A 21018-nucleotide genomic window follows, 5' to 3' on the forward strand; every position below is an offset into this window, starting at 1 on the left:
CACCATTAACTTCAGGTAGCATTTGATCAAGAAACGGTGCGGTTCATAGCGGCGACCCTTGCTTGACCTTTGATTGCATTCTTCGCAAAAGGTTCGCAAGCAAGGATCTTTGTTTGGTGTAATTTTATTAATAACGCATGATAATAATAATAAGAAGAATAATGTCGACAAGATGCCTTTGGTCTAGTGTTCATGAGTGTAATACTGACTATACCCTCGCCATTGGCTCAGGCACCATCAATATTATCATTCTTTCATCTTACCTTGTAGACACTCGTTATGGGAAGGTTTTGAAAGACTGCAGCAAAGGGGTAGGTAGACCCATAAGAACTGTGTGATATCTATGGCATATTGAATTCCGGCAACGTATGCTGAGCTACTTTAAACATGGAAGAAGAAGAGGATTCTCCCCTCTCCTGCCATCCTTTGAAGAAAAACTAAAAATTTTCAGTCATGAGCAATTTCAAACCGCGCTTTCTTGCTGCAAATCCATGACCATTGTTATCATTCTGAGGAAGCAAATTTCACTGATTTTGCAATTCATGTTCAACTCTTGGCGACCGATCCCATACGCCATTGTCTCGAAGGTTGTATTTGCTTTCCGATAATCACCGAGGAAAGATTATCGACTCATTCCAATATGGTCTGCCAACTCGAATCATTTCCCAAACGCGTACGCAACATCCCTAGAATATATTTAGCTGCTAGTATTGATTCACATCATCATCATCAGAAAACAGGCCACATCATTCCTGTACTTGCTGCTCCTCACTAATGATAACATGTTGACTGCGTAAGTAAATATAAACCGTTGGAGATCCCCCGTTGTAAAACGGTTTAGCATCTGAGCAAATTTTAATACGTATCATCACTGATAAATTTAAATGAATTGGCCAACTGAACGATACTTGATAAATTCTAGAAGAACACCATTAAAACACAATTATTTACGCTAGCTTCCTATCACTTGATGTGTATTGTTAAGTGCTATAGAATATCACCTCGTATGGGATTTCGGTGTTTTTATTCACTTACACAGAATTGTTTTATGGGTTATAATATGTACACGATGAGATGAATGGATAAGCGAATGAGAGGTTTCAATTGTTAGTCTATAAGAACAGTATAAAGAGAAAGTTTGAACAAACTGCCATGCACGCTATACGATGGTTTTTTTTGCGTAAGAGTCTTTATTTTCAGTTTTATACACAGTTTAAACCATTTCATTCGACTATGATAAAGGAGCAAGACCATTGATGGTCCCAACAGAACAGTTTCATGCTGATTTATCTAAATTCAGTCAGACTTTTGAATGTCATCAAATTCAGTAGGTGAAAGTACATCCGGCTCCCTTGCAGTATTGTAAGATTTCCCGGGATGCCTCGGTCTGTTGGAAACACAACAATATACTTAGTTATGTGAAAACCATTCCTTTTCCTTTCTCAATATCCTCTTGTATTTGAGTTTAAGAATGATACCATGTATTTGTATTTCAGTTATGATTAAGATTCAGGTCCACTTGGGTAGATCGGGTAAAGCGCTAATACAGCACTGTAATTTTTTACTTTTAAATCAATCGGAGCGCTGTTTTTATAGAGCAACTTAAGAGAATATAATCTCTGTGAATATAATATCTGTCTTAGACCAAAAAGAGTAAATATTTGCCTTCCTCTCGACCGAGGCAATATAAGTTAAATGTGTCAAACCAAGGCGTAAGAATAAGCTACGGCGTAAAATGTATAACTTCGAATCTTTCTGTGAAAAATAAGACCGATCTTGCAATGTGTAAAATTTTACGATTTTTGCGCGTCATTTAATATCAGTATGAGCAACAATTACTTATAGCAAATCATTGGTTGGCCTTCTATTAAAAAGTGCATTGATAGTTTTCTCGTTGATACAAACAAGACCAGCAATATGAAACAGCGAAATAACCTCAGACAAGCTCCGTTCTAATAAATGATGGTTGGGCGAGTAGCTTACCCATCAACGAAATACCATTGGACACAATGGAGAGATAATTCGATTTACCAAAACTGTATGACGATCTTTTAAAGACGTTATTTTAAATAATCATTTTTAATAACAGTAGGAATAATATTTGATATGGTATAAGGGAAACAAACCATACCTGTTTCGGGCCGTCGATTGATAGAGCTGGTTGAATCACTTCCCCAGCTTTTGAATAATCGTTTTTGTAAATATCATTAGGCACAATATGTGACATGGCATCAGGGCAATAAACTATACTTGCTTTGGGCTGTTCATCGATAGAGCTGGTTTATCACTTCCCCAACTTACTGAATGAAATATCTAACTGTTACTTACTATCCAACCAGCACCTACTTATTTGAGGCACCAATATGTACCGAGTACGTAAATCAAACTACCACCCTACTAGCTACCGACATATCCACTTAGCTCGCTATCAACTTACACGTAAAGACCATAGGATTTAACAAACTACAGTAACAACAGTTAATACTTTGACCTTACCGGAGCGAAAATACCAGCAGAGATGTGTCAACGGGTTTGATTAGAGAAGGTTTCACACGCCGAGCAATCTCACTGGCCAGGAGACCAACGATTAGTGCGACCAGAAAGTTCACGATTGCATACCACATGAAGGAAATCTAAGGACACGAAATTTCAAAATGCAGATAAGTTCATCTTTATGCAACCAAAGAGGAAATCACACTTCTAAAATGCACAAAATATACGGATCGCCTTTGTAGATACTGTACATGTATAGAATGAGTAAACACTTCTTTCAGATATAGGCATACCATGGAATTAAATGAAGCTTGTGTTATTCTCCAGACAAACATAGTCCTGCAACCGGCATTAATTATGCAAGCTGATCAAACTATAACTGAAGTAGTTCTGGCGTTTACCATACAAAATCTATTATCTAAAAAGAGTAAGACAATAAACACGAAACAAACACACAGACATTGATGCCTTAAAAGTCATGAATGTGCTACGTAAGCGAATACAAATACAACCATTATTGGCTTTTGACCGTGAAATGATTGACCTGAACGTCGTTTAAACTGGGTAGCCTAATAATATATATATATTTTACTATAACCCAAACGGGATTCGAACCCCACACACTCACGGCAACATCGCCTAGCTGCTAGGCCTCACACAAAAACCAGTCGGCTACCGTTTCCAACCCAAAAAAAGAGTTGGTCACAGTAACCGACTTAGATGTTACAATCCTGTGCGCGACCGAGCAACATAGTGTGCGCGGAGGAGACAACACACAGACACAGTACAAACACATATAGTAATCGGAAAAGCACGAAGCTTTTTACTGAGCTAAAAAGTCAAGGTAAGAACTTTTTTGTAACTGATAATATCAGCTTGTCTAGACATTTCCTGTCAAAACAATTAATATGAAAGAAATTAGTTGACGCTACAGGCATAGCTTGTCGGAAAAAAGACTTAGGTTAATTTTTGCTGGCAAAAACTGCGGAATAAAAGAGTGAAAATCGTGACAAATTACACACAAATCAACTAAGGAACTCGGACCTGAATACTGACATTGCACTAGTTACTTTCAAAAGAGAAATCACATGAAATAACTACAGCTGTTTCTTCTTCTATGTCCGACTAGATTTGCGTGTAGCGTCAACTAGCTTGTTTCCTGTTGAATCCGAGATTTTTATTCACATCATTCGGTTACGCGTGTTCTTGCCTTCTTTCAGTACAATGACGGGCCGATCGTTATTTTGATGATGTTCCCTTACCTTCTGAATCGTGAGTAGCTCCATATCGAACTCCCTTGCTACTATTGGACCAGCAGCGACAAAGATGCCAAAGCAGACGCTGATGACGAGGCCAATTGTTGCACCCCTGCTCAAAGAACATTGTGAAATATTTTCTGTCAATATGACATGAAATGATCAAAATGTTATGGTCAAATTGTGATTCAGGTCACGGCAATACAATGCACGTAACTTCTTAATCACTAGAGGCTATACCGTACATGTTGTTTAACTTCTATCTTAGATTTGATAATAATGGAATTGCATATGAAACAATATTACAGTATCTTAGTCAACAAGCTGTCTTCAGCGTAGGCACCAATTGTGTCATTGATTTGATAGTAAGGTAAATCTGATATATCAACGACGTTTTTCAATAAATTCATTCCGATGAACTCGAAGATAAATTTAATTTTTAAAACACGGGGAATAAGAATTTTGATGACGATTGCATATCGGATACAGCTGGTTTACTGATATTTTATGTAGCATTACGCAGGTGGATCATTTAGCTCTACGATAAAATGAGTACGGCCAGGTAACTGTCTCATATGACGCTTTTTGGGTGGTAAGCCATTCTTTTTTACGTCTATTAATACACTATGCGAGCCTATTGTTTCACATTTTTGATAACGAATGTCGGTCGTTGACTATGTACATATTGCCTGAGAAATGTTCGGATCTGATATGACAATGTAATAGCATTTGGTTTGAATCACCTCAGCGTGCAGTAGACTCGCCTGTATTAATTTCCGCTATATGAAATATAGTTTATAGTGCTAACGACACAAAGGAGTTTAAACACTAATAAGAAAACCGACAAAGGTGACTAACAAAATAGTCTGCTAGTGATTATATAAAGAAATCGATAGAGTTCATAAAAATTCCATGATATATTGCACTCTAAAAGAGAATTACTTCTTATAGTCCCTTGAGGTTACTCAAAATGTAACCACGTGCAAACAGTTCTGGCGAAGCGTAAATAAACCTTTGGAAACATCGATATTATTGCTGTTCTGATAGGTAATTTCATCATTGTTCAGGTGAAAGGGGTTGAAATACCCGATTCTGTATTAGGTTATTCGTAGCGTATGATAATAATTCACCAAAAGAATACGCACTTACCAAGAATTGGTCCTTGGAAAGAACATCCCCATGATAAAGATGCCGATTACAGGTCCAGCGAGAACACCGACAAAGATATTTGATATTTCTACAAACGACCCAAAGTATGGGACTAGGAACCCAAGTAGCGTTGCAAACACACCAAGCACGCAACCTTTAAATAAAATCTGGGCTTTAATGACGAGCAAGAGTGAATAAATATTGAGAGTCTGATGGAAGAGTTCAGAGGTAAATCAAGAATTTCAGTTGCACTGGGTAATTTCCAATATACTGATCTCATCAGTGAGGAAAGTTTCTTTATAATGCGTTTGATCTACGTCTGCTCAATAAGCGTGAGTGTCCATAATTGATAAATACAAATCACTTCACAAACACTAAAAACAAGCGCTCAGTTTGTAAAAAATTTGCTATGTGCTTGAGCATCCCATAAAAGTAAACAAGCATAGGGTCTGTTGAGTCAGTTGGCCTTTTCTCATGACTGGAATCGACAAATCAAGTGTGCTTAATTCTCTCTACTGGTTAGTCTTTAGTGTTAAGTGTAAGTTTAACATTTGTTAAACCAGAATAAAATAGAACTTTCTGCTTTTGTTAACTTATACTACGTTCAAATTACAGAGTTTATGGTCGCCTCAGAGACGAGACAAATAATTGTCTTAATTGTTTGCCAAGAGACATCTATATGGTATTATGTTCATTGTAAGGTATAATTACTTATAACAAATAATTAAGTCTAATGAAACGGATCATTGGTCTTTCTACCTTTGTAGTAGTTTTTGTGCGACAATATTTTGTTGACATTCTCGTCATTTTTGTTGGTATCATTGCTCAAACATTCTTTTCCTTGATAGCTATATACAATGTAGATTTATTGTTTGTGAAAATGTATCTGTAATGCGTATTTTTGTACTTTGAAGCCACAATTTAGATATGTTTGTCTTTAAAACGTTGATAGGGAAGAGCGGGAACAAATACACGGAGAAAGAGACAGAAATGGAAAGAAAAAGACAGCAATAAAGAGAAGGGACGGCGATATGTTTGTTCATGCGTAACTAAATATGTTTGCAATGTGTTAAAGCAGGAGACTTATACAGAGCCATGATACATACTCATTATTTTAGTCAATTTTGTATCCCAAGCATCGTTCATTTGTAATTGATTTCTTCCTTTTTCTGATCGCCATTGTCTCCAGGGTTTGATAACATCTTGCAGTGTGCATGCTACGGTAGCATTCAGTCCAGAAGAAACGGTACTGTGTTAAGGTAACAGTAGGACACTTTAATGATATAATGACTTCATAGACAGGGATGCACTATTGCCGGAACTTTTTCAACATACTGCCTCATTAACCGCTTGTACTGCTGAAGTCCCTGGAGTTTCAACTAATTGATTGATTTACCAAAATGAGAAGATTCGTATTGCAAGATACCAGGCGGATTGATTTTCATTTATGAAGATTACACTGATGATCACTGTTTTGATATTTAATTTTCATACTGATTCTTTATCAATGTGCTGCGCATCTTGCAAATATACCTTTGGATTTTGAAAATTTTCTCCAAAGTTGTCTTAATATTCTGCCTTTTCCGACAGGGATATACAATCAATGTCTTAGTACAGCCTACCTCAACGCCCCTGCAAAGAGACAGGCGACAAACAGACCTTGCAGTCCTCGGATCTGACCAAACTGCGAACTTATGAAATACATCAATATCTGCCAAGATGAATGTTTTGCACATATGTAAGTAGCCTTACTGAACTTAGGAGGTGAAATACTCTCAAAGGATGTACGAATTTAAGAAAAAGATAGAAAAAGGCCGCTACTTACGTTTAAAGTCATTTTGAAAGACAGTAAAAACAAAATTAAAGTTGAACAACTCGCTCACTATTTTAAAAACATTGATTGCAGTAAGGAAGCCTTCATTAATTACTGGGGGTGGGCCGGGATAATCCAGTGCCTACCTGTACTGTAATATGTGACCCTCCCCCATCCTTGTGTCTAATGTATGACTCTCCCCCCGAAAACTTGACCTCCCCAAACCACTGCAGTATTCTCCCCAGGAATTTCGGGAACAGTATCGTCTAATTTGCATATGCAATTTATTTAATTGTTATGTACTTTATTAAAGGGGATTAGAAGGGCTGGCGTTTTAGGAGGAAGGGTCTCAATTTATTATGCAAGCATTTTTGAAATGACATGATATTTGCGGGAGAGTCGCCATATTTTGCGAAACTACTGGATAAGAAAGCAAGATGTGACCGATATAGTGCTTCATCGAAAAATATACAATCATAATACGTGGGAGTCTATCAGGCAAACAATTGGTAACTTTCCAACACAAAACAAGCCATATCAGTACATTAATGTAAATGTGCTTTGAAGTGGGAAGTCAAAAAGTGACTCTTTTCCAATCTTTTCCAAATTTCCCCGGCCCGCCTCCTGTAATTACTGAAGACTCCATAACTGATGAGTCGAATGCATAAAAGGGATCTTTTTGAGATTGGTGATTTGGCCGAGCGGTTTCGTCTGTAGCTTTCTCCGCTAGGTGATTGGGTACCGTACGTTGTGAGTTCGAACCCGATTGAAAACATCGTATTTGACTACTGTAAACGATAGATGTACATTTTTACTTTCCATTTTCAGTTCAAGAAAGATCCAAGGAAATCAAAAAGTGACTATTGATTTCGTCGGTGTATCGATTCTTACCTGGTCAGCTTTATCGTAGTCAGGTGCATATCGTATTGGCTCCACGCTTGCAGTATCTACCGATAATATTTATGAGAATAAAGGTGAATGTAATTGATATTAATGGGCTTAATCAAAAAAACGTGTGATTAAGTAAGCACTGTGGCGCCATGCAAATTTATCAATTGACAAACTCAAATATTTACATATGATACAATCATACACTGGGTGGTCAACCTTTTGGCCAGAGGTCCATATATCTTTCTTTCATGAATTTGACTTTGTTTGTGTACCGTCTATTTACTGTCTGTTTTGTGCTGTTTTGTGTCTATGTTTACAACTAGTGTCTTACAAATTCTGACCTAGTGTTATTGGATTATGGATTGGTATGATTGCGATTATTTTACTACGACCAGGTCGATGCCCCTGCTGGTGGACATATTGTCCCCGAGGGCATCATCCACCTGGTACTTGTACATGATAATGAAGGACTGTATAAGAGATATATTCATACCGGCTGGGATGTCGCCCGGGTTAACAAGGTCCCGACCAGCTACATGGGACACAGTAGCTCAAAATCCGTGTGTCCCTCGGATTATCCTTCGGGATGTTACTAAGACATCATACGTGCAATCAGAGGGCAATTTTTATCAAGGAAAAGGAGACAGCTACCAGACAATTAAACAATGCAAATTGCTACTGACGGACTGTTTAAAGTCATCTCCAGCTTGTGATTATACAGGTTCTATCAAAATGTGTGGTATTAAAAACTGCAAGACCTATTCTACCAAATGTCTGGAACCTCTGAATTGCACAACCAAAAACGTAATCTATGGAATTGAGTGTTCATTGTGTGGGCTCATATATGTTGGTGAAACAGGAAACAGCTTACGATCTAGAATGAACGGACATCGCAGTGGAGTGAATCGATCTTTGGATGTGCAACTTTATAAGCATTTTAACCAGGACGATCACTCCACTTTGTCTAGTCGTGTCCGTATTCTTGAAAGAATATACCATCCAACCAACAGCCCCACACTTAGTTCACCATTCCGTAGACAGAGAGAATATCACTGGATTAGACAGTTAGGTACCGCAATGCATTATGGTTGTAATGACAACATCAAAGATATAGGCAATCTCTCAAGTCCTGGTTGTTCAGAAGTGAATGTGATGGGCCTATTGAGTCTTCTGGCCGTAGAAGACGTAGTCATGGACATAGGCGTTACCATCGGCCTAAATTGGATACATCAGATACCTCCAATTGCCATGACAAATTTCATGAACTGCTTCTTTTATTGCAGAAGCCTTTAGGTCTCCATCACATCCGTACTTCATTATTTGCTCTTTCCATCAAGGACTTGAGAAGGTTGCATGTCTATGCATTGGGATTGTCTTTGACAGATCCGAAACAAACAACCGTACAGACTGGTTAGTATTATTGCTGACATTGCACTATACAGACTATACAAGCCTGTTCGTGCTGAACCTATGACTGATGATCATCGTCATTTCATACATCTTCCATTTACTAACAAAGGAATTGATGCCATTAATATCAGCAATATACTTCACAACAAAAAGGTTACATCAACTATACCTGTATACTTTAAGAACCAGTCTGTACCTATTCTGTCATATCAATACACCAAGACAATCTCCAATAAAATATTCCATTACAATAAGGCATTGCGACTCTTAAAAATTGATGAATTCCTTCAAACACCAGCATCCTGTGACTGCTCTACATCTCCCTTCAAATATACTCCAGTTGGCCATGTCATCACTGGTGATCTGAACTTGGTTGAACATCACCACCTTCGTAAGATATTATCTTGTGGACCCAAGTTCAGAGAACCTCGCAGGATCAACTGGAACCATAATTTTAAGATCATTATGGACTCTGTTGAAGAATATGCCAGGAAATGGGCTAAAAGGGAGGATGTAGAGCTGGACACACTGTCAGAATGGGTCAAATCTGAAGGGAAAATAGTGCGTGGCCGTATTGGTCGACTAAGATCACATGTTTGCAGAAGATCCTATTCTGTATTTAAAGATCCTGATGTTGTTAAGTGTTTGAATAATATCCATGACAAATATGTTGTCGTCCCTGCTGATATAGCTCCCAATAACATTGTATTTGTCTGTAAGAAGTATTATTTTGAAGGTCTTATAGACGAACTTGGTGTAACTAGGACCTCCACCAACGCCACTTACAGACAACCAATGTTCAACAAATCTGAAATTTTGGCAAACCATAAGTCATTCATGGATAATTTTAATATTACAACAAAGGATGACCATAATTAGTTGCCTAGCTTATACTGAATACCAAAGCTCCACAAAACACCTTACAAAGCTAGGTTTATCGCAGGATCTTCAAAATGTTCAACAACAGAGTCATCGAAGATACTGACTTCTGTTCTTTGTACTGTTAAACTGGGACTTCAAGCATACTGTGATGTTGTATTTTCTCGGAGTGGTATAAATCAAATGTGGATATTAAAAAATTCGAAGGAACTCTTGGAAAATTTGAAAGATCTGTTTTAAAAATAAAATCTATTACAACTTTCGATTTTTCCACATTGTATACCACAATACCACATGATAAATTGAAAGAACACTTGAAAAACATCATCAACCAAGCATTTTTCTACAAAAACGGTTCACGCCGTTACAAATATGTGGTATTACGGTATAATTCTACATATTTTGTTAAAAATATTACTAACGTTAAAGTGTTTTATACCGAGAAAGACATTATCAGTATGCTTCATTTCCTCATTGACAACATATTTGTTGAATTTGGAGGACACATTTTCCAAAAGTGTATAGGAATTCCCATGGGCACTAACTGTGCTCCCTTACTTGCCGACTTATTTCTGTTCTCATACGAGGCAGAATTTATCCAGAACCTTATCAAGCAGAAAAAGGTCTCTGTAGCTCGTACTTTCAACCTTACATTAAGATACATAGACGATGTAATTTAATTGAATTACTCTGAATTCAGTGACTATCTCGCTATGATTTATCCTCCAGAATTGGAGATTAAAGAAACTACAGAAACGGCCTCTTCTGCTTCATATCTGGACATTTTACTTGAATTTGACTCCAATGGTCACCTTTCTACTAGGCTATATGACAAGAGAGATGATTTCAACTTTAGTATAATCAATTTTCCACACCTCATCAGTAATATTCCACTCTCACCTGCTTATGGGGTATACATTTCCCAGCTTATTCGATATGCAAGAGCATGCAGTTCATATGGTGATTTTGTAGAGAGACATGGCCATCTCTCTTACAGACTGTTAAATCAAGGTTACACCAGAGCAAGACTTGTCTCTACATTCAAACGCTTTTTTGGCAGGTATCGCAAGCTGGTAGATAAATACAATATCTCTCTTCGACAAATGATCACTGATGGCATCGGTGACATGGGGCCTTAGTTAGTGACCACCACCTATCTGACTTACGGATTGATATATGGCGGGTGCCACATGTGGGGCAGGATGTGCTTACTATTTTCGAAACACCTGACATCACTTCTTGGTCTTTTGGCCGGAGGTCCATATATCTTTCTTTCATGAATTTGACTTTGTTTGTGTACCGTCTATTTACTGTCTGTTCTCTGCTGTTTTGTGTGTATGTTTACAACTATTGCCTTACAAATTCTGACCTAGTGTTATTGGATTATGGATTGGTATGATTGCGATTATTTTACAAACCACTGCAATACCTTACCATTCTTCGATGGTCGACATTTTGTAGAATACATTATTTTCCGATCGCGTCACTTGGATATTCAACGAACTAATTGATTGCTGACCATGGTTAACACGTCTATTGTTTAAAGTGATGTTGTTAACCTCCACAAAACGCGATGAAACGTATGTGCTATGTTATGGCCAATTTTCATGCAAGTATTACAGCTATGGGAAATGTTCAAGTCTAGCTGTGCAGGAAAACATTGAACGAAACGTCAAAACCGGCCAAAGAATCGTTGTGAACCTGAAATCTTAAATAAAACCTCTACGCTTATAGATTGAGATCTATCTGTTTTCCCTAAATGTCGTAAAAGGTGGTTTTTGGCTTTAATACGTAAAAATACCTGGCATACCGGAGGGCAGGGAGAAATCCGTTGAATTAATAGCAGCAACCAATGGTGTTTGATTATCTGGTGACAAATCAGAGTCATGAAATTCACATTAGATGCATGCACGTGAACGGAATATGTCATTTGAGTGCTACTGGAACTTAGAACAGCTTTTGTTTTGAGTATTTCTATGTAGTCATAATTTAGAATTAATTGCTTTTGCTTTTGAACAATTAATGTCTCCCTAAAAGATATGATAAACATTCAAAGCAACTGTGCAAACTCACCGTTGTAGCAAGCATACAGTACCAGTCCATTGAAGAATATTATGGGAAACATTACAAAATAAAATAGGACGTTGAGTAGCAGTGAACTGGATAACGAGAGACAAAGGTGAAATATAAATAATGAAAAAGAATCAGTACATTTTGACACCATGTAGCGAGTCGAATTTCTTGTTTTTTTAATCTTAACTTATAAATATAAACTAAAAAAGAGAGATAAAGTTGAAATTCAAGGTTGCAAGACGAATCAACGTCTTATTAAATGCTCGCAGAACACATTAGTTCTATATACATGTTGAAGTTAGATGATGCTATATAGTAACATAATAAATGTATTGGCTATAATTTGCCAAATGCAAAACTGTGTCTGACCAGTCAATTTAGTGTTGTATACCATACTCGACAGAAGATTAAAACCTTAAAGTACAATAAATTTGTTAGATATTCTCATGAAAGCGTTCTATTGGATAACTGAATAAACCAGGCACCTGACTGTCGACAGCCGTTTGACCAGTCTACTACTTGGTTTGACCACAGTCCCTTCACCAACGAGCTTATTTTAACCTACGTATATAGATCGCAGTCCTCATCCGCATTTCATTAAAAAACACATACCAATTATGCGTTAAGTGCATTCACAAAACAATGAACACACAACCAATGTGAAAAAAACACATATGACCTACTTAAGGTATTACCAACGAATACTCATTATTTGTATTACCCTCTCGCATGACCCAGAGACTTTGCCGACAGGTACCGTTGTACAGTAGCCTGAGAGAGAAGAGTACCTAGGCTACCAATTCCAGCGGCGAGAAATAGTCCGAAGAACGATAGACGTGACGAAATGTCTAGGTTGAAACTGGTAAAAGAAATCGGTTGTAAGTATCGGTAATAAATGTAGGCAATACATTGTTGACAACGGGTTTTCTAGCTAATTTGTGCATTCGATAATTACTTCCTGGAGTTGTGTATTACTTTTGAAGAGTTCTTTAAACTCTTCAAAAGTAAAACACAACTCCAGGAAGTAACTGTCGTAAGCACGAATAAGCTATCTTTCTGATATTACTGAAGATGTCGTCTTAATTTAGAATGAAATAACTCGTGACAGCTTTGAAAAATTAACCAAAATTACGTAAGAACATGCGATACAGTAAGCAATTTTTACAATAACCATACAGATAGTTGAAGCTTAGTGAAGATTAAGTGTCATCTAGATTTAGCCAAATAGATCTCAATGTCTTGTCTCTTGCCTTTCGAATTATTTAGACTGACATGATTTAAACATTTCCGTCGAATCGGCATTCTGTCCATAACAATGAAAATAAACAAACTCAAACATTTGACGTCAATATATTTTATATAACGATCCATCTTACTCAAAAAAATTCAGCCTGCCGTCGACTTTGTTGATATTCCGTACGTGCTCGATTCCCCCAACCTCATTGGTTCCTAGGACCGCCACCGCCACAATTGATCCGAATATGACAATGAACTGGAATACGTCCGCCCATATAACTGCCTTCATTCCACCCTGTAAAAAGGTATATTGATTTACATCTAAGATGAAGAAATAAGTAGACGAATTCTAAAATTGCAACCATGAGTATATGTGTGAAATAGGAGGGTCATGTCGAGTCTTTGTAGAAAGAATTTGAAAATACTGATGGGCAACCCCGATGATCCTACATCCCGCAACACAATGCTATTTCAACCCATAGAACTGGTTTGACAGACCAGGTTACTTGAATCGATTTATATATCTATAATAACGTGGCCGTCTATCTAGAGCTCGCGGCATATTCTGACTGACCGTGACACTGTTCATGGGGACTGCATGGATTTGCTTACCAATGGTGTGGAAAAGGAAAATGCGCATCAATTTATGCCGTTGCTTACCAGTGTTGTATAAAAGGTAGCAATTACACCCACAAAGATCAACGTTTTCCACATTGCAATACCTTGGACTGAAAAGAATAAATTTAGAAGACAGCATGTCAGTATTATATCTTAATATTATATATATATATATATATATATATATATATATATATATATATATATATATATATATATATATATATATATTATTTATTTATTAATTTATTTATTTATTTGGTGTTAAGATGTCCTCATGTCATCAACCAACATTACTTCCAGTACAAAGTAATAATATGTGTTATTACATATGTACCACTGTGACAGTTTACTTGCATCGAAGCGCGCGCGTATTACCGGTATTTGCACTGCAGTGCAATACCGAAAACATTAAGGATGTACGATCAGAAAAATATAAGCGTACTGCGCCGATTTCCGCGCAGAAATGTATCCATAGTAACCACGCGCGCATAGTGACGATCCGAACGTTTTTGCGTTGTACAAAATGTCGTCTGCAGGTAAAAGAAAATCGCGTCGAAAAAACGTTCAACGTGCCCTCAAAACACGCTGGAAGGTACGAGAATTCAGCAAAGAGATAAAAAAATGCAACATGACCGTAGCCTGTACAGCGTAAGTCAGTGGTCTGACGTCTGATTCGCTTTACAAGAGCAGGTCGTGGACCGTCGTGGTTATAATTCCAATGATGTTGTTGCTAGTAGACCTACCGGAGAATGGAAGAATGGCCGTCGCATTGTCGATTTGAGTGAACTAGCCGAAAATCTTGACACGTGTGTTAGTTGCGGGCTTTCCTTTACGATTGTCATCGTGTATTGGAGAAACGCCAAGTTCACGGCCTCGGCTCCTGGCTCCACGTAGTGTGTGACAACTTAGCCTGCAGCGAAGTCAACCTAATCCGCACCGATAAGCGTCACGGCAATAAATATTACGTGATTTTTTGTATACTGTATTAATATATAGACTCTAAAAAGTAGAAGAACCTAAAAGTCTTTGCTTTGTTCTGTCATTTCCCTCTCATTAAAGTTTACAGGTAGGCTTGAATCATGACCATGCCTGGACAAGGCCACTGCAGGTAGCCACATGCAGGTCAGCAGCATTTGAAGAGCGCCCCGCGCGACAAACCCGGGAGAGCATGGTTTATCGGCAGAACCTGTAAATCCTAGTCAGATTTTGCAAAATTGTGAAAAATCGAGCTCGGTGACCTACTAAACAAAATGTGGTTTGAAAAATTCACAAAAGAGCTATTATTTGGCAATTTTGAGAAAATTGACATTAGTAGAAACTATGAATAATTAATAAATTACCCTCTCCCATTACTAAAATTTGGGCATATTTGTTGGAATTTTGGTTAAAAAATAAATATGATGACTTTTTAACTCAATTTTAATGTAAGTAAAATCTTCAAAGTAGCTTAGGTTTATAATTTCTTTATTCTTTTACAGTGCAAACATGAAAATGCAATCATGATATAAATATGAAAATGATGACCTGTTTTATTGATTTTTTGTGATTTTGTGAAAAACCGTGAATTTTTAATGTCATTTTGTAAAAAAACAAGCGCGGTGACCCCATGTTTTTTTCCCAGTTTTTGACTATTCACATATGTAGGTATTCAAAAATCCCCATTTAAAAAAATTGACATTACTTTTACTTTTTCCGATCGTACATCATTAAGCCATTTCTTTATGTTAATGAGTATTCACCAATTTTAACCCGGAACTATTATTGTTCGTAAACACAAAAATTGTCTACAACATTTCATTTCACTTTGATTCGGTGCTAGTTATCGTAAAATGAGAGATATTACCGATAAAACTACAAAAGACAAAATTGCATTTACTTATCGCAGTGAGAGGATAATTTTTATTATCCGGAAGAGCACTTTGTCGTCAGCGAAGCAAAACGATAACGGGCGACTTCGGCGCAGCCACAGTTACCTGTGGTTTGATTCAAGGTGGGCGCAGTGGCCATCCATGGCCACGGCGGAAACCGTATATCGAACCACATGTAACTGTGGGTGCAGGGGAGCCAATTAAACAGTTAACATCTTTAGCGCAGAGACGTTTTTGCCAGTACTTTTCTCACCGAACATTCCATGTTATCAATCTTTATGAATATCTAGAACGTCATTTTTTGCGTGCAGTTTGTTTGTATGTCCTACACGCTATCGATAACAAGCGAGCGCTTGTGTGCCGCGGCGAAGACAGAAATTTGATCGTTCGACAAGTTGCGTTTGCCGTATCTTACTCTTAAAATTCCCGTAAAAATCTTTAAAGTGTTATTTGTATGAATTATTTAGAAGAATTTCACGCTCAAAATGTGCAAAGTTCTTTGTGTGACTATCTATGGCTTATGCAAAGTTGTGACGGCTGTGTGAGCGATCGCGAGTAGAATTCGAGCTCTCCGTCGCGATGTTCCTCTGAGGTCATCCTTCATAAACAAGTCAACAATAGCCAATCAAAATAGAGGGTGTGGCGGCGTTGACCAATGAAAAGTGAATGCTGGTTCGATGCCTCATTACAGTGATATCAATGTTATATAACTCCGCGGGCTCGAGCTGAAGCTTATGAAGTCGACAGACAAGTCGTACGCACGACTAATCGTCGATTCTCTCGCTGAATGATGCAAATAAAAGATGTAACAATAATAACAGAACCGCATGACCTGTGAGTGCAAGCGTGCCGTACTCGCGGTATTTGCACGAGTACTGCGGTGTATTCGGCGGCAGTCCTTTCAAAAGCGAACAGCCGAATACACCGCAGCACTCTTGCAAATACCGCGAGTACGGCGCGCTTACACTCACAGGTCATGATGGAGTTCTGTCACATTATCAAATGGGTATTTATTCAGAGTATCTACTTCAATATTATGAGGATTCTCTCCACCCACAAAATGCACACAAAATACTCACAATTATTATCCTCCTTACCTGCTTCAACTGCCAGAGCTGGTCCTATCATCGTGGTCGCCATGTACATTGTAGTATTCACTATAAATATCACAGTACATGCAATGCGCAGACCAAGATTATATCGCATACCGACATACTGCAATCAGGGGGAAAGACTGATAAATAAGAGCAATGCTCAAATTTTATGTGGACAAAGCCATCGATTTCATCTCTATTATATTATTATTATTATTATTAAAAATTGTTTAAAATGCACTACACATACGTCTCAGCACATTGTACATAGCTGTATAAAATAATTTAAAAATACAACCACACTAAAAAATTAAAACAGAAAATTACACATAAAACTGAGTAAAAAGATAGGTTTTCAAACTGCACTTAAGACTATCCACACTTCTGGCGGTCTTAATTTCAAATGGCAAATCATTCCATAGTAAGGGTGCACATACTGAAAACGCTTTCTGTCCATATGTCTTCACGGGACTGGGTTAAACATAATTTGTCACTCGATCGCAGGTCTCTGGCAGGTACATATAAATCTAATAAATCTCTCAGATAAATAGGTGCAATTCCATGGATAATTTTTAATGTAAGCAACAAAATTTTAAATCTGATGCGGGCCTCTACAGGTAACCAATGTAAATCTTTGAGAACGGGTGTGATATGATCGAATTTGCGCGTACGAGAAACTAACCTCGCCGCAGCATTCTGTAGAGACTGTAGTCGAGCAAGTTGTCCTCTAGGGATACCAAACAAAGACTGTTACAATAGTCTAAGTGGGACGTCACAAATTACCTATTCTGTCCTATATATATATATATACCATAACGTTGTTATGATTTGTTTTTAAATGCACGTAAAATTTGGAAATGACTCTCAAAAATATGTCGAATGGCGATACTTTTTTGCAGTTTAGGTCAGGTCATGTCAATTTTAAACAATGGCGTTTGTCACTCACCTTGTCTTCAAGAGCGCATATTGTAATGCACAATACAAGACCTGACAAAACCGTACCCTCTCAGCACTTTATCAAAGCCTCTAAAATATTACTGGCATTCGCAAATTAAAGTCACTCTAAAAAATTGAGACTATGTTCATTATCGTGTATTATCGTATTATCTATTTATTGTGATTGCTGAGCTTCGCTCACGTGATAGAGAACAAAACGTGATAAAAAACCTGCGTGATCTCGCCCTTTCGCATGCGCAGATGTTGCCATGTCGCGTGCACCGACAAAGCTCGAAACTACGTTCTGACACACTGCACGTCGCTTCTGCGGGCACAGAATAAACGCAAGCGTTGTCAGGGGATTTGCTGTATAACAATTGCTTCAATCAAAAGGGTGTGTGACTGTATTATCCAGCTGTATTAGACGACATTTTAGTATGAACCAACTGTAAGTTTTAGCCAATATTTCAATTTCACCATTAACTTCAGGTAGCACGCCCATCAAGAAACAATGCGGTTCATAGCGGCGACCCTTGCTTGAACTTTGATTCCTTTTTTCGTAAAAAGGTTCGCGAGCAAGGATCTTTGTTTGGTGTAATTTTATTAATAACGCATGACAATGCGAGTAAGATACCTTCGGTCTCGTGTTCATTTGCTGACTGTACCCGTCGGCTCAGGCACCATCAATATTATTTTCCTTTCATCTTACCTCGTAAACGCTTGTTATCGGAAGATTCCGAAAGACTGGGACGAAAAAATACGCAGCTAAGGGGTAGACCCATAAGTACTGTGTGATATACATGGCATATTGGATTCCGTATATGTATACTTCGGCCGGAAGTCCAAGAATGGCTATCGATGACGTATACGTGACAAAGATCGACATAGCGATTGGTACACATCCCATTCGACCATCGGCAACCAAGAATCTTAGAGTAAAGATTCATGAAAAGATACCATTTACAAATTTAAAGAGAAGCTAAATTAAACTAAGGCATTGGAATCTTCATTCAATTTTTGTTGTCGCAGTCATGAAATGCCTTTTAAAAATAATCATCAAACGCCGTAAAGCTAAGCCCCGAAACTTAAACCTTTGGGGGAAACAGTGGTTTAGTCTGAAAATGAATATGTCAACGGGAATTGTAATATTTAATAACACGACTATTCGTGTAAAGAAATAACAACACGATGTAGAGATTACGAAGACGAACATGATAAAACGAGTACTACATAAAATTGTACACTATTCCTGGGGACTAAGACATCAGCGTAAAAGTTTCAGAACAAGGGACATTTCCGTTTACTTTGACCACAACAACATTTTCCAGGATGATATCAATAACAACAAAATTTGCCTTATTACGTTTTACTCATATTATGCTCTTCAGATTAAGTTCATGGAATCCAAAAAGATTATTGTCCACCGGTAAAACTTATCGTATATCCCTTGCATACGAGCTATATTGTAGCCAAAATCTGAATGCCCGAAATTATCCCTTTTCTGAATTAGACCTAATTTCTGTATCAGATGAAACATGAGGTGCCAATGTGTGAGAATCAAACAATTGTTTGCATCATAAACTTACTTTGATGTTGACTTTTGTCCTCCTCCAGCCAAACAATGATATATTCCCGTTGCAGCCGAGATGGCCAGCATTGCGCCAAAGATGATATAATCAACTACTCCAAAGGGTACAACGTCAGCGGACATGATTTTAAATCTGCAATTTAACTCTTCTAAAATCGTTAACCACGCAGATACTTCATTTCCTTTGTGTCACCAAGGTTACATACTTGACGAACCCTTGACAATTCTAAACTTCTTGTAATTGTGGTGTCCTCAGAATATTATTTTCATGATTTTTGAATATTTGAAAGAAGTTCTTTAACTATACATACCCTTTTACAGGTTATTTTCTGCTATTCATCTTGTGTTGACCAAGTTTTGATTTGATTTGAACATGCTGTCTATTTCAATATTTGAAAGGGGTCAATATACTTTTCCGAATCAAGGGAATTACAATTTAATTTGTACATGCAGGTTTGACAGCCCTCGATTAATAAAGTCCAATGATGATGATGATGATGATGATGATGATGATAATGATGATGATGATGATGATGATGATGATAAGGTGTTCTCGGCCGACTTTGAACTCAAAACCGACGGTATCGAGTTACTCAGCCCAATCCCCACTCTCAAACTACAATGGTTCAATAACTTAGCCAAATTGTTACATTTTTCAGACTGCGGCCCCTCCACACGTTGTAGAGTTCTGAAGTATTCATGCTTATACACTCACTATCACACATCGCACACAAACATAATCGAAGCAAGAAATTGAAACATCGATCCCATATTCTAATCGTGGACACAGAATAACCATAGATAAATATTTTAACAAACTGCATCAAAAATGATCGCGACCACATTTTAAATAAAACGTACAGGCAAGTAGTGTGACGTCAACATAATAATAATGAATTGACATCACTCGTGTTGCATAAAAGGTCATATCATACTAAAACATAACCGTTATTTTTCGTGTTGACTTTCTACACGTGTCCTTTGATAATGTTTAAACAATCGATGAAGTTGTGTATGTCACACACACACACACACACACACACACACACACACACACACACAAACAAACATATTAATAATTACCTGAGTCAATATAGAAGTGCACCGATAACTGCAACCGATTATTTCAGAGGTGGCTATATATCGAGAAAGCGGCCAACGCCGCTATGAAAGAATGCACCTCTGGTAGAACGACGATTTATGTAAAAGCAGTAAAATGATTAATATACATGTAATAATCCCAGTGCACGACCCTTCAGGTTGCTTTTTGCTCTAAGATAAAAAACAAAGGACCTTTGAACTAACTTACTTGTATCAAACTCAGTAAACGGTCTGTGTGCGATACAGTCGAGATTACGAATGTTGTCTTGCTATATTGTATTGACATTGTCTGAATTTCTAACAGATATCCAGAGTTGTTTAAGTATAGTGCTTGTGGCAGTCTTCCTTTACTTTGTCGTTGATAAACAGCAGATTGAGATGTGGTATTGCAATAATCGACATTACTTTTTCACGTCTCTCTTGAGTTTTTGATTACCTTCTTCCGTGCATGTTAGTCGAAACGCAGCCACATACCACTTTTCAATTGAGAATTTGCCAACAGCAGGTCCAGCCTTTTGACCTTGTTATGTAGGTCATTCCCCCATGACCTGAATTTAATTAGTCCAGTATAAAATGTTCTGGAAGTCATCTTAATTACATATTAAGGTAT

At 37.6% G+C, this 21018-nt stretch overlaps 1 protein-coding gene across 1 annotated transcript; it reads right to left on the minus strand.

Annotated features, from left to right (window-relative positions):
• Positions 1 to 1066: 1066 nt before the first annotated feature.
• On the minus strand, positions 1067 to 20152 carry LOC139121481 (sodium-dependent multivitamin transporter-like). Its single transcript, XM_070686382.1, has 15 exons — positions 19306 to 20152; positions 18429 to 18648; positions 16787 to 16904; positions 13861 to 13928; positions 13341 to 13495; positions 12686 to 12823; positions 11965 to 12050; positions 11702 to 11758; positions 7603 to 7658; positions 6521 to 6609; positions 6005 to 6147; positions 4899 to 5052; positions 3756 to 3861; positions 2497 to 2633; positions 1067 to 1387 (listed from the first exon to the last, which is right to left on the minus strand). Exons 1-15 carry the CDS (start codon positions 19428 to 19430, stop codon positions 1297 to 1299), a joined length of 1743 nt encoding a protein of 580 aa, XP_070542483.1. The 5' UTR covers positions 19431 to 20152; the 3' UTR covers positions 1067 to 1296.
• Positions 20153 to 21018: the final 866 nt, after the last annotated feature.

The sequence above is a fragment of the Ptychodera flava genome, chromosome 21, assembly GCF_041260155.1.
Source record: "Ptychodera flava strain L36383 chromosome 21, AS_Pfla_20210202, whole genome shotgun sequence".
Classification (NCBI taxonomy): Eukaryota; Metazoa; Hemichordata; class Enteropneusta; family Ptychoderidae; genus Ptychodera; species Ptychodera flava.